This window comes from Hippocampus bargibanti, linkage group LG05, assembly GCF_051943395.1.
Source record: "Hippocampus bargibanti isolate YZ-2025 linkage group LG05, ASM5194339v1, whole genome shotgun sequence".
NCBI lineage: Eukaryota > Metazoa > Chordata > Actinopteri > Syngnathiformes > Syngnathidae > Hippocampus > Hippocampus bargibanti.
Genome location: NC_142738.1, coordinates 5552557 through 5566775, shown reverse-complemented (window position 1 = coordinate 5566775; position 14219 = coordinate 5552557). Strand labels below are relative to the sequence as shown.

The window sequence follows — 14219 nt, the reverse complement described above, 5'->3', positions numbered from 1 at the left end:
AGTCAGATGCGCACGCACACACACACACACACACACACACACACACACACACACACACACACACACACACACACACACACACACACACACACACACACGCACATCTGAAAATGACACTGTATTCACCATCGCATCACGTTGACAGCGGCTTGGATCGGCCTGCTTAACGCCTACGCTGCTGCCGCTAATAACACCAATCCATCAGTACTCAGAGCGAGGGAACAATCTAACCTGCTGGCTGGTCACACATACACGTACGCGCACGCACGCGTGCTCTCTCGGCTCTCTTAAGAGATGTAGAGAGGTGTTTAATAAGGAACAAAAAGTGGGCGGTGATGCAAATGCCATGTCTTAAAGCATAAACATTATATTTTTCCTGAAGAGAAACATCTGTACAAGTAATCTTCAAACTACAGTGATACCTCAGCTCACAAACTTAATTGGTTCCCAGAAAGTGTGTGTAAGGCTAAACGTTTGTCCGCCGAACATTTATTTTCCATAAGAAACCATTAAAATGGGAATAATGCATTCCCAGATCCCCATAAAACATAATTTTTGACTAAATAAGCCTTAAATCTACACAAAATATACCTTATTTTATGGATAATAAATGTGCTATTGTATTGTAATTAAATAAATAAACTTGTACTGATTAATGAAGTTGTTTTATTTACATTTGTGGTGGTCGATGTAGTTGCCTCTTAATATCTGAGTGAAGTTGCCGTGCTTTCTCGGCGCTAATACCCTCACACGCACTATCCCATGCTAGCTGATTTTCCTTAATCCAAATAATTTCTCACTTTAAAGTAAGAACTCTGAGAATAAAGTGAGAATTCTCACTTTAAAGTGAGAATTCTGAGAATAAAGTGAGAATCTTGCCAACCTTATTTTTTTCTTCAGTGGCCCTAATCCTCTTCCGTAGGTGCATATACATTGAGCTTGTATATTTATATATTCAATATTTTCTTAAGGAATGTAGCTTTGTAAGTGAGGAGCGTGTTAAAAATTCCCATGCAGCGATAATGTTGTTTGTCTCGCAGTGGAGGTGTTTTTTTTTTTGTCCTGGAAAATGTCGTTCCGGTGTAACGCCCAGCTGCCACTTGCAGGCCACTTCAGACTTTCTTCATTCTTGCCTCATTTCCTTTAGGGCGAATTTGGTTTTATCTCTGTTGTTTTAATGATGTCAGAATGCCGAAGCATGTGTGTTTTTCAGACTCAGATTCCCTATGGTTATCTTCTAAAAATCGGTGGAATTAATTCCATGTAAATTAAAATTATATCATGTACAACACAGGTGTCAAAGTCAAGGCCCTGGGACTAAATCTGGCCCGCCACATCATTTTATTTGGCCCGCGAAAGTAAATCAAGCACGGCTAGTGTCATGATGCTTGCTAAAGTCAGAGTTTTTGTGTTTGCAGGCTCCCTGGTCCTCGCGTCATGTCCCAAACTGGCGTGGAGCAGCTTTCCAGCACCACCGTGAGCGAGGTCTCCACCATCACCACATCCTCCGCTGTGGACGCCGCCGCCAGCTCCAAGGTCGGTGCGAGAACTGGGGTGATTGAACCAGCAGAGGTCGCAATTAATACGGGCTCGACGCTTTTTAGCAAGTACAGTGGAACGTCAGTTCTCGACCATAATCCGTTCCAGAACCCTGTTCGAAAAGCGATTTGTTCGAACGCCGAAATCATTTTTCCCATTCTTGCCCTGCTGTCGAATCAATACAACGGTTTCAGATTCGGAGAATATGCTTTCTTGTTCCTCATCCAGTTATGAATATGATTCAAATAGTTCTGAAGAGCAAAGCATAAATGTTTGCAATCGATTTAAGAAGGTCTTCTGGGTCATTTTGAGGGATCAAGACTGATGTGTCGCGTCACAGAAAATGCAGAAGATGGCGCCAGAGCTCCGTTGGAAATTGGTTTATTTTTCACCTTGTAATTTTTGTCAGCGAATATCTAATAGTTGTCTCGGTGTAACATACAACGATTCACCAATGCGTTATTTATGTGTTTTCCTTCGAATTTCGCCATCAACACGGATCAACACGAAGTTTTCAGACCAAACAAAGTATCGCAAAATGCATTGAGGTGATGCAAGGTATGTCCTTTCTCGCTCAGGGGCGTTCCTTCAGTGACGTAGGGTAAGTACTCGTCACCAACTCAAAAATAAGACTTCCGGAATATTCAGCGCGAGTCTTAAAACATAAAACATAGCTATATGCGCTGGAATCTTTGTAAAATACGCTCAGTAGAAGTCATTTGAAGCCATTTTACAAATTATGGACACAACTTGTCCCGAGACGTCGGTTGTCCTTTAAGTTTGAAACGTCTTTGAAGCAGCTAGACATTAGCTTACCACCAGTCCACTACCCTTCTGCCATTTTGTTCCAGAAAACATTGGTGTCGAACGCAAAAGACAATTCCAAAACTGCTGATAGTCCTCATTTGCTTTTGCGCGGGAGCCGAGTGGATGCGCTTAAGTGATGAAAACACACAAAAGCGCCTGCTTGATTGTTACTCTTTGGGCTTTTGTTTCTTTGGCCTCCAAGCTTAACGCGACTGTTGCCAATGTGATCAAAAATGAGAAAGCGCTCCAAGTGTCATTTTCTTCTTCTTCTTTTCCTGTCGGCTTTTCCCTTCAAGGGGTCGCCACAGCAAATCAGTGTCCTCCATCTTGAGAGGTTTGATCCGCATGTTTGTTTTGGCCAAGCTTTTACGTCGGATGCCCTTTCTGACACAACCCTCTGTATTTATCCGTGCTTGGGACCGGCCAAAGAAGTCCCTTTGTGGCTACAGACAAAGCAACTCGCTCGGTAAAAGGCTTCCGCTCCAAGTGTCATTGTACTCGACCAAATCAAAGCCAACTCGCTTGTTGTTCCGCACTCGTGTCAAGTATTTCCTTCTGTTCTGTTCTGATTTTCACTATGTGACACTTTGTCAGCGTGTTATTTTCCCTTCTCAAATTGTTTTCTAGTTGCTTTTTGCTGACTTTTATAAATTCCGCTTTTAGCTTATTTATTTTTTGTTCTTGTCACTTGTTCCGCATGACTCTGTCAGCCATGTTTACTTAAAGGACAACCGACGCCTCCGGACAAGTTGTGTCCATAATTTGTAAAATCACTTTAAATGACTTCTACTGAGCGTATTTTACAAAGATTCCACCGCATATACAGTTAAAACTCGGTTTTCGAACGTCTCGGTTCTCATCCCATTCGGTTCTCAACCAAAAATGTCATATTTGTTATGCCCAGGTATACAACCGAAATTTGGTTCTCCTGAGTGCATCTGAGTGCATCACTCGACTACCCTCTGCTTCCTTATACGTCACTTCCTTAGATGTCACGTCTCCCTCATTGTCTCAATGTGACCGACACATTAATATTGTTGTTTTATTTTTGCGAAAATGCTGACATATTTGGTTAAGATCTCCTGAATAGTATGATTTTAAAGCAAGCAGAGGATGGTTTGAAAAGTTAGTGAGCCCTGTGTTTGCCCAAAGACAGCTGGGATAGGTGCCAACACGCCCAGTGGCAGAAAGATAGAGATTTTTATGTACATATGTTAATGTTGATGTTAAAAATTGGTGAGAATAAAAGTTTGTTTTTATAGAATTTTACATATGACCTGCTCTATTATTAAGTTTTTATCTGGTTTATGCGATGAAATAGTTAAAAAGTTTTGTTCTAGACTTTGAATGGATTAAGATTTTTTACATTGATTTTAATGGAAAGTGCTGTTTTGGTTTTTGAACAAATCGGTTTTCGAACAGGTTTCTGAAACGGATTATGGCCGAAAACCGAGGTATCACTGTAGCTATATTTTATGTTTTTGGACTAATTTCGCCATCAACACGGATCAACACGAAGTTTTCAGACCAAACAAAGTACCCAAAAGTTACTGCGCCTTAGTGACGGCGAGCATTCATCGAAATGCCCCGCCAATGATACCGTGCCCTGTGTTTGCCCCGTCTGTCGCTTCCACCCCAGGTGCTCTGGCTCATCACCACTTCCGCCACAGAATATCAGGGGAAATGTAGCTGTCTCATTGTGAGATTAGATTTTCAGAGGAAAAATGAGCCGTTCCCATTCTGTGTGGTACGCTACAGTGGTTGAAATGAATCACATTGATTCCGCATCTGACAAAAACATCAGAGCCAGCTCGCAGACCCGCGCCGTCGCACATTCCACCTCGAGTGATGTGTCACCATTATACTCCCTTGAGCTCTTATTTTCTCTGCCCCTCCCCCCTCCTTCCGTAATGTTGTTCACGAGCTGCCAGTGCCACCACGATGGTCAGCATCAAAGCTGGTGAAAGCCATTTAGGAAATCCGGTCGAACGCCAATTAATCCCTCTTGGCTGAATTCTGTACTTTGAAGGCATTACATGATGATTTATTTTGTCAAACTCTTTAGTTGACAATTTAAATTCTTGTACTGATTGTGAAGAAGGCACTGAACTGATTCGCTGCCATTCCCGAATTTATTCAGGAATTGAAAAGTGTGACGTGGAGCGCCATTCCCGAATTTGCTCTGGTTTTATTTTTTTTCTTGCGAGGATTGCCGATAATGCGCTGGTCAGACCTCTGGCAATGTTTTTCCCTTCCACGAGGGGGCAGCATTTGCCTTTTGTCCATGTTAGCGCTTTGTTACAGCTTCAGCTGTTGCTAAAGCGCTATATAAATCAATTGTATTGTATTTTGTACAGCCGCCCCCATTTCAAGCTCAGATAACTCCGGACCCATATAATTTAGGAATTCTGATGAAAGAAGAGAGTCTTAAGGTTTCTTATGCTGCATTGAATGTTTACGTAGTCTCAATATTCTGTGGATCCTGCTATTTGAGTGAAAATGACACTGTCCATTGGAGTGGACACATATTAGCATATCGTCTGGCAGTGAATGAGTTAAAATAATGCACCAGGGGATTTTATTTTGTCTTACTTCATTCTGAGCGAAATACTCACTCAATCATCAATTAATCTCACTTTTCGTATTGACACCAAAAAGTCTGAAAAGTAAAAATTCAGCAGTGTAACAGCGGCAAAACAAGTTAACTCAAAATGGCCACCTCAATCCAAAATGGCTGACTTCTTGTTAAAATTAAAAAAAGGCCTTGTTATCCTAGGTATTACAATCAATTTTACATGGATTAGTGTACCTGGTATATGCACCCCGATAACCAAAAACTCTCAAATCGAGGTTGGTTGTTGGAAGCTCATGACATAGAAATGTGCACATTATGAAAACGAGTGCATTTCAGCCATGTTGAGATTTGCCTCAAAATATGACTCCAAAGCAAGGCTGACTGACTTTCAAAAACATGAACTTGCTTTTTGTAATAAATGAGTAAAGAGATGTAAATAGGATGTTTTTTTTTTGCCCGCATTCCGCCCACTGAAAGCAGTTGCGCGCCACCGTCTTTATGTTTCTTTTATGTTTGTCTAGACCACTAAGACTTCAAAGTTTGTTTGGGGTTGGCTAATATTGCACTATGTATGAATGCATGAAATGGACTTGAAAAGCACACCTGAGTCAGCCTCGTTCTCCCCAAATCAAAGCAGGGGAAGATTTGGGGGATTTATTGGTGTATTTGCAATGTGCAATTTTCAGGCAAGTCTACCACTGAGGAGTCATGTTTCAAAAGGTCGACATAAATTCAGTGAAGAACATAGCCACTTGAAATAAGTGGAGAGCGTCTGATTTTTGGATTGAGCGTTGAAGATGGAAAATAGCTAGCTCAATGATTTGGTTTTATGTTTCTTTTTCAGACAGGGAAGAAGAAGTTTGTCGTTTAACTCATTTACTGCCAGACGTGCAAAAATCTGTCGACTCCAATGCTAGGGTTTTTGTCATTGTCACTCAAATTCTAGGACCCACAGAATATTGAGTTTTAGGATTACATAAACATGCAATGCAGTGTCATAAACCTTAGATTCTCTTCTTTCATCAGAAAAAAATGTTAATTCCTAAATCACATGGGTCTGGAGTTATATAAGCTTGAAATGAGGGCAGCCGTCCAAAATACAATATTTTATTTAGAATTGTGTAGGAAATGAGACAGCTATCGAGCTAGTTAGCTATTAGCTATCTATTGACTTGGTAGCTAGCTTTGTATCTATTTGCGATGACGACGGTGCGGCAGCAAACCGTGTTTTGTCTACCATATATCATATATGTTAGTACAGTAAAGTCTCGTTATATCGATATCGGATATATCGATAGTCCCGGTTATATCGATACTATTTCTATGCACGCACGGAGAAAATTACATGCAAACAGGGTCGGATATATCGATAGTCCCGGTTATATCGATATTTTTTTCGGACTCCCTTGAATATCGATATAACGAGACTTTACTGTATTATAATTATTATTATCATTTGCTTGCTATTTCCTATCTATTTGCTATCTAGCTTGCTCGCTAGCTATCTAGGTCGCTATCTATTAGCTATGTAGATGGCTAGCTATCTAGCTAGGTATATGTTGCTATCAATTTGCTAGCTAGCTAAATTTCTATCTATTTGAGTGACTTCCGGGTTGCTGGCGCGTATGGCTGCCGCTGCTCACCCACAGAAAAGCTTATCCTGTGACCTTGAGGGTTTGGAATGGTGCTGATAAGTGAAATGTTATTTTCAGAGAGTCCACCGCATATAAAAATAAATAATAAAATAAAAATAATAAAAATAATTAAAAAAAAAATATATATATATGTATATATAGAGTTATTTTTTTAACAAGAAGTCAGCCATTTTGGATTGCGGTGGCCATTTTGAGTTAACTTGTTTTGCCGCTGTTACACTGCCGAATCTTTATTTTTTCAGACTTTTTGGTGTCAAGATGAAATGTGTCATTGATGGTTGAAATGAGGTCCAAAATACAATACAATACATTTATATTTGTTTATATTGCGCTTAAACAACAGCTAAAACTGGAACAAAGCGCTAACATGGAACAAAGGGACACGCTGCGCCCTTGTGGAAGGGAAAAAAAACATTCCCAGTGGTCTCTGCCAGCGCTTTATCGGCACCCCAGCAAGAAAAACCTCAATCTGAGCAATTTCGGGAATGGCACTCTCATCATATTTTAATATCTTAAATAAATTCGGGAATGGGAGTGAATGAGTTCAAGATATATATATATATATATATATATATATGTTTTTTTTTGGACACTGACAGTCTTATCGGTGAAAGCCTTCGTTTGGCCATTTCCATTTGAGCTGCAGTCTTTTTGCCAGCGCTTTACACATTCATGGCTGGGTGTTTTTTTTTTATTTTTTATTTTATTATCCCCGCTGTTCCCCAGTATTACCAAAAGTGTCATTTATTCAATCTTGTACCATGAAAAGCCAGTTGTAATTGAAGCATATGTAGTTTTATGGTTTCTTCTGTCAATTAAAAAGTTAATTTGGCTCATTATTTATTAGTATTTTTTTTACAGAGCCCATTTTGCTGTAATTCTCACAACTTAAACAACTTAAAAGAGTTACAGAAATGTTGGGGGACTGTTTCGCCCACAATATCAGTTACTTGTTACTGATATTGTGGGATACTTGTTACTTGTTACACGCTCCCACCTTGTGGACCGTCACCCTCAATCATACAGTCTAACAAGTGTGTGTGTGTGCGTGTGTGTGTGTGTGTGTGTGTGTGTGTGTGTGTGTGTGTGTACGTACGAGTACATGCAGTGCCTGAAGCTTGCTTTCTGCTGAGATATGAGACCAGAAGATTGTATAATAAGATTTGTTGAATGCGTGCACAGCGGTCAAGGCCGGCTCTTCCTGGCACACACACACACACACACACACACACACACACACACACACACACACACACACACACACACACACACACACACACACACACACACACACACACACACACACACACACACAAGCAGTGATGAAACAGATCATGGTTTGCCGAATTGATTTGTATGCCTGGAATGGATGGAGGATGAGCTGTTTGGGATTCCAATGAATTTGTTGTATTTTTATTTTTTTAGCCATCTAAGTTTAAAAATGTGTTTACCAGTGTCATTAGAAAATGTAAAAACAAAACTAAAATAATTGTATTCTACTTAAAAACAACATTGGCGACTTGCTGCTCAGATGTGCCTCACGTCCTTGTATTCAAACGTAGAACTGATAAAAAAAAAGTCCAGATGAATGATCATACGTTATGATGGGAATTCGCTTTGTTACTTTCTGCATATATTTCTTTCGTCGTTTCTCAAAATCCCCCCCAAAAAAGCTTTAAAGGACAACCGACGCCTCCCGACAAGTTGTGTCCATAATTTCTAAAATGGCTTCAAATGACTTCTACTGAGCGTATTTTACAAAGATTCCACCACATATAGCTATATTTTACGTTTTAAGACTCTCGCTGAATATTGGATTGGATTGGATATGCCTTTATTAGTCTCACAGTGGAGAAATTTACTTTTCACAGCAGCAAAGTGATGAAAGGAATGAAAGTAGAAAAACAAAATACATGAGCTGCTGGAAAGGCAGCCACTCTCGCGGCGCCGTCTTGAAGTCAAAAGAACAAAAAAAAAAACCTAAATAACAAATAATATGACAGCATAGAGACAATATAACAAAACAAAGACACAGAGAGACATTCATTCTTCAGGACTTGCTGTACCCTCTTTGTGATGACATGAAGCAGTTCTAGATGAAAGAGGAGAGGATCAAAGCGTCTTTCCACCAGTGGATCAGGGACATCATGGTGGAATGTGCACGTCGACTACAAGCTAAACAGCATCCATTGACGAAAAGAGATTATCTCACATCTCCTGTTCCACATAAATCTGCTTCAATTCCAAGCCGCAACAGTTCCACATACGCATCGGCGCTCTGCGCTGACGCTCCTTTCTTTTTATCGCGGGTTCCTCAAGCCATGCATCCATCCAGCCGCAGACTGTCCAACAGCACTGACCTTTCCGCTAAACAAAGCGGGGCTGTGAAGATGCTGCCCATTACAGGCGCAAAAATAGCACAATGGTCCCTTTGGTGTCCAGCGATGGCAGTCGAATGGCTCCGACATTCCTCCCATTCAAAAACAGTACTGGCATATTCATGCTGCCGAAAAGGCGCAACCGCTCAGCACAGTCTCCTCCTTGATGAATGTCGTGGTCAAAACTGCTGAAAAACAATCCGTATCCGTTCCACATGACGCCCAACAACACAAAGTGACAAAAGAAAACACAAAACAAGACAAAAACAACCAAAAAAAAGCAAGGCTCATGACAGCACTTGCTGAGGCTGCCTACTCGGGCGCCATCTTGGACTTCAATCAGGAAGTCTTGTTTTCGAATGGATGACGATGCCTCACGTGACGTCACGGAGGGAACGCCCCTGACCGAGAAAGTGACACACAATGCATTTTGGGTACTTTGTTTGGTCTGAAAACTTCGTGTTGATCCGTGTTGATGGTGAAATTAGAAGGAAAATGCATAAATAACGCGATGGTGAATCGTTGTGTGTTGCACCAAGACTACTATTTGATACTAGTTGACACGAATTCCCTGCAGAAAAATCAGCCCATTTCCATTGGAGCTTGGGCGCCACCTTGTGCATTTTCCGGGACGCTGCATCGGAGTCCAGATGCCTCAAAATGATCCGGAAGTACTTCTTTAATCGATTGCAAACATGTATGCTTTCCTCTTCAGAACTATTTGAATCATATTCATAAGTGGATGAGTAACAAGAAAGCACCTTCTCTAAATCTGAAGCCATTGTTTTGATTCTCGAGCAAGGCAAGACGTCTTGGCGTGACATCACGGACAAGGGGGCGGGACCTTCTGAAACTGGCCATTTCCGGTTTCATTTTGAAGTAGTTTTTGGACACTTTCAGTCATTTTTATTGGTGTTTTGCATTTGACTAAAAATATCAGCCTGCATGTTTTGGGTATTTTAGATGCTATAAAACGTTTTTCACAAAAAAAAAACCAGAAGAAAAAATGGTGTCGGTTGTCCTGTAAGGCTGAAATTGAATGCATATTTTTGACAGTTTGGTCACTGACGCTGATAAAATTCGGAAGGTGAGCAGTTTAGCATAGCTTAGCATATGGTGTCGGTTATCCTTTAACGTATTTGTAGTTGATCCATTGACCTTTGCTTTTATATAGAAAAATATTTGCTGGAATTGTGCCAGGCATTCTGTGACGCCTTCTGTTTTCTACCCATAGTCGCCGTGCGGCCTACCCGCGGGTCACATTATAGGTTCTCGTCACCTCCCACTCGGTAATAGCCGATTGAGTTCTGTGGTCGCCGCTGGTTTAATGCTTCTGCGCTTATGTAACGAGAACAAGAAAGGCTTCTTGAAAAAAAAAAAAAATAATCACCTGGCGTGTGGGCGAAGGTCTCCGCTGGATGATAAATTCCCGCTGGGATTTGTCTGTGGGCAACTATGTTGATTTGTGGTGTCATCATCCAACTCAGATCATGTTTGTCGTACTTGAATGGTTGATGTTGTGTTTTTATATTCACTGATGCGTTGGATTTAGATGATACAATACATCTTAATGGATATAGCGCTTTAACAACAGCTGCGGCTGTAACAAAATGCTTCACATAATACTGTAGTCAACACAAAGCAAAATAATAAACACAACATGGACATAAAAATATGGACTGTTGTGCAATCTTAATGACTTTTGACGTATACTAGTGTCTGAAACTCATGACAAAAAGTTAGCAAACACCAAGGCAGACAACTCTGAAAAGTTGCCTGGCCGGCCATAAAGTTGCCTGCCCCATTTTTCACAACTTGAAACACAATAAGATGACTAATCGCAAAAAAAAAAAAAACATTGTTGCGAAGTATAAAGGATTTTTTTTAAATTTAGGAAGTACCCACAACAAATGCTCCCTTGCTTAATTTATAATAAATATCCTTTGCTAAAGATTTTGCTCCAGTTGTCGTCATGTTGCACAATGCAATGTTTGCGTTACGATGTCTGCTAGCGATTTGCTCGTAGCTTTTGCTCTATTGAATAAAACAAACGCTTGATTTGAAAAAAAAAGTGTTTTTTTTTTTTTTACAGCTTCAGCTGTTGTTAAGGCGCTATCTAAATCAATATGCATGTACAGTAAAGTCTCGTTATATCAATATCGGTTATATCGATAGTACTGCTTATTACGATACTATTTCTATGAACGCAAGGAGAAAATTTACATGCCGCAGGATCGGATATATCGATAGTCCGGTTATATCGATATTTTTTCCGACTCCCGAGAATATCGATATAACGAGACTTTACTGTATTGTATTGTATTTTGGACAGACGCCCTCATTTCACGCTCATATAACTCCAGAACCATATAACTTATGAATTAACTATTTCTTTCTGATGAAAGAAGAAAGTCTAAGATTTCTAACGCTGTATTGAATGTTTATGTAGTCCTAAAACTCAATATTCTGTGGGTCCTGGAATTTAAGAGACAATGACAAAAACCCTGGCACTGGAGTGGACACAGTTTTGCACAAGTCTGGCAGTGAATGAATTAAATAAACAAGCAATAATATCATTTCATTCATTTTCAGAATGGACGGTTGAACTGTTCATTTTCTTTCAGGGTCCTCGCCCCGGCAGGGTGCACAGTTTCGGCAAGCGAGAGCAGGCCATCAAGAGGAACCCCAATGTGCCTGTCGTGGTCCGAGGATGGCTGTACAAACAGGTCTTGACGTATATCCTACACGCACGCCCATATGCCGAGTAGATATTGTCGTCTAAATGGCATTATTTACTCTTGTAGTCTGAAAATAAGCAATATGCGATACACCTACAGCATAGGTGCTAAAGTCGAGGCCTGTGGGCCAAATCTGGCCCGCAATTCCATTTTATTTGGCCCACAAAAGAATCAGAATCATCTTTATTGGCCAAGTATGTCGCACACACAATGAATTTGTCTCTGGTAGAACACGCTGCACTAGTATCATCATAAAAAATAAATTGCACTATCCAGTTCTATTTGGGTTACTGTTTAATAATGGCTTGGAGGGAAGAAGCTGTTTAAATGTCTGCTGGATTTGGTGCGCATGGATCGTTAGCGCCTGACTGGGGAGTCGCTGGAAAAGGTGGTCGGCAGGGTGCGGTGGGTCCAGTAGGATTATCCGCGATTTGTGAAATTACATAATACTTGCTATAAAGTCCAAACCAAAATTCCAAATCGTCTCATGTAAACCACAAGAACAGTCCTTATTTTTTACTTCAAATCTGAAAACTAGTTATTCCTTAAAGGACAACCGACACCATTTTTTGGTTTCCTAACTGACATCAGAAAAACGTTTTATAGCATCTAAAATACCCAAAACACGTAGGCGGATATTTTTAGTCAAATTCAAAACACCAATAAAAATGACTTAAAGTGTCCCAAAACTACTTCAAAATGACCTCAGAAAGTTTCTGTTTCAGAAGGTCCCGCCCCCTTGTTTGTGATATCACGCCAGGACGTCGTGCCTTGTCTAGATTAGAATCCAAACAATGGCTTCAGATTCGGAGAAGATGCTGTCTTGTTACTCATCCAGTGATGAATATGATTCAAATAGTTCTGAAGAGGAAAGCATAAATGATGGCAATCAATTAAAGAAGTCCTTCCATCTCATTTTGAGGCGTCTGGACTCCGATGTAGCGTCCCGGAAAATGCACAAGATGGCGCCCAAGCTCTGTTGGAAATTGGCTGATTTGTCTGCTAGGAATTTGTGTCAACTAGTATGAAATAGTAGTCTTTGTGCAACACACAACGATTCACCATTGCGTTATTTATGAGTTTTCCTTCTAATTTCGCCATCAACACAAAGTTTTCAGACCAAAGTACCCAAAATGCATTGTGTGTCGCTTTCTCGGTCAGGGGCGTTCCAGACGTGACGTCACGTCAGGCATCATCATCAACTCAAAAACAAGACTTCCTGAATATTCAGCGCGAGTCTTAAAACGTAAAATATAGCTATATGCGGTGGAATCTTTGTAAAATACGCTCCGTAGAAGTCATTTGAAATGATTTTACAAATTATGGACACAACTTGTGGCGGTTTTCCTTTAATCTGTTGTGTGCTCTATATGTAATACACGGAGGGGATGAAACATTCGAATGGCATCCCTAAATTCATAATGGACCCCTCGAGGAAACCGTAACTACAATGAGCCCGTGGCAAAATAATGATTTTGACACACTTGACCTACACTGTCTACATTCTATTTAATAATTCATACTTGAAAAAAAAATAAATAAAAAATAAAAAAACACCACGATTCGTACAATGTAATTCTAATCTAAAAAAGGAAACATGAATCTATTGTAACCACACACACACACACGATAATGACAAGGACTTGCAACTTGTTCAGGTTGTTGTATTCCCTTTAGATGTGTTCACCGTGGTTCCCCAAAAGCGATTCGTGCCACCCTGCTCGTTCGTTGTCCCTGCTTTACTCTGCTTCCGCTTTCCTCTCATTTCTCCTTCCAGGACAGCTCTGGGATGCGTCTTTGGAAGAGGAAGTGGTTCGTCTTGTCTGAATTCTGCCTCTTCTACTACAAAGGTGAAAACCGTCTTTTCACCCATAACTCGTCCAATGCCATTCCCAAATTTATTTCGGAATTGAAAATATGACGTAGTGCGCCATTCCCGAATTTTTTCTTTTTTTTTTTTTTTTTTTGCTGTTGGTTCCGATAAAGTGCTTGTCAGACCTCTGGCAATGTTTTTTTTCTTCCACCGCTGACGCTTTGTTACAGCTTCAGCTAGTTCTATAGAAACTAATATGTATGTATTGTATTGTATTGTATTTTGTACAACCGCCCCTATTTCAAGATCAGATAACTCCAGACCCATATACTATAATTTAGGAATTAACTCTTTTTTTCTGATGAAAGTAGAGAGTCTGTTTTCTTACGCTACATTGAATGTTTATATAGTACTAAAACTCAATATTCTGGGGGTCCTGCAGTTTGAGTGAAAATGACAAAAACCCTGGCACTGCAGTGGACACATTTTTGTACATCGTCTGGAAATGACTGACTACGTTAATTTGGCGTTTTTAACTCATTCGCTGCCATTCCCGAATTTATTCGTGAATTGAAAAGTGTGACGTGGAGCGCCATTTCCGAATTTGTTCGTGTTGTGTTTTTTCTTGGGGGGGGGTGCAGATAAAGTGCTAGTCAGACCTCTTGCAATGTTTTTCCCTTCAACGATGGGGCAGCATTTGCCTTTTTGTCCATG

At 40.4% G+C, this 14219-nt stretch overlaps 1 protein-coding gene across 6 annotated transcripts in view; it reads left to right on the top strand.

Moving 5' to 3' along the window:
- Nucleotides 1–14219, top strand: part of LOC148897612 (pleckstrin homology domain-containing family A member 7-like) — a 103513-nt gene that overhangs the window by 46476 nt on the left and 42818 nt on the right. For all 6 annotated transcript variants that reach the window (XM_088995918.1, XM_088995916.1, XM_088995915.1 and 3 more), the window contains 3 exons: nucleotides 1419–1536; nucleotides 11579–11680; nucleotides 13470–13542. In XM_088995918.1, coding sequence (XP_088852044.1) covers nucleotides 1419–1536; nucleotides 11579–11680; nucleotides 13470–13542 — 293 coding nt within the window. The remainder of the gene's footprint in view (nucleotides 1–1418; nucleotides 1537–11578; nucleotides 11681–13469; nucleotides 13543–14219) is intronic.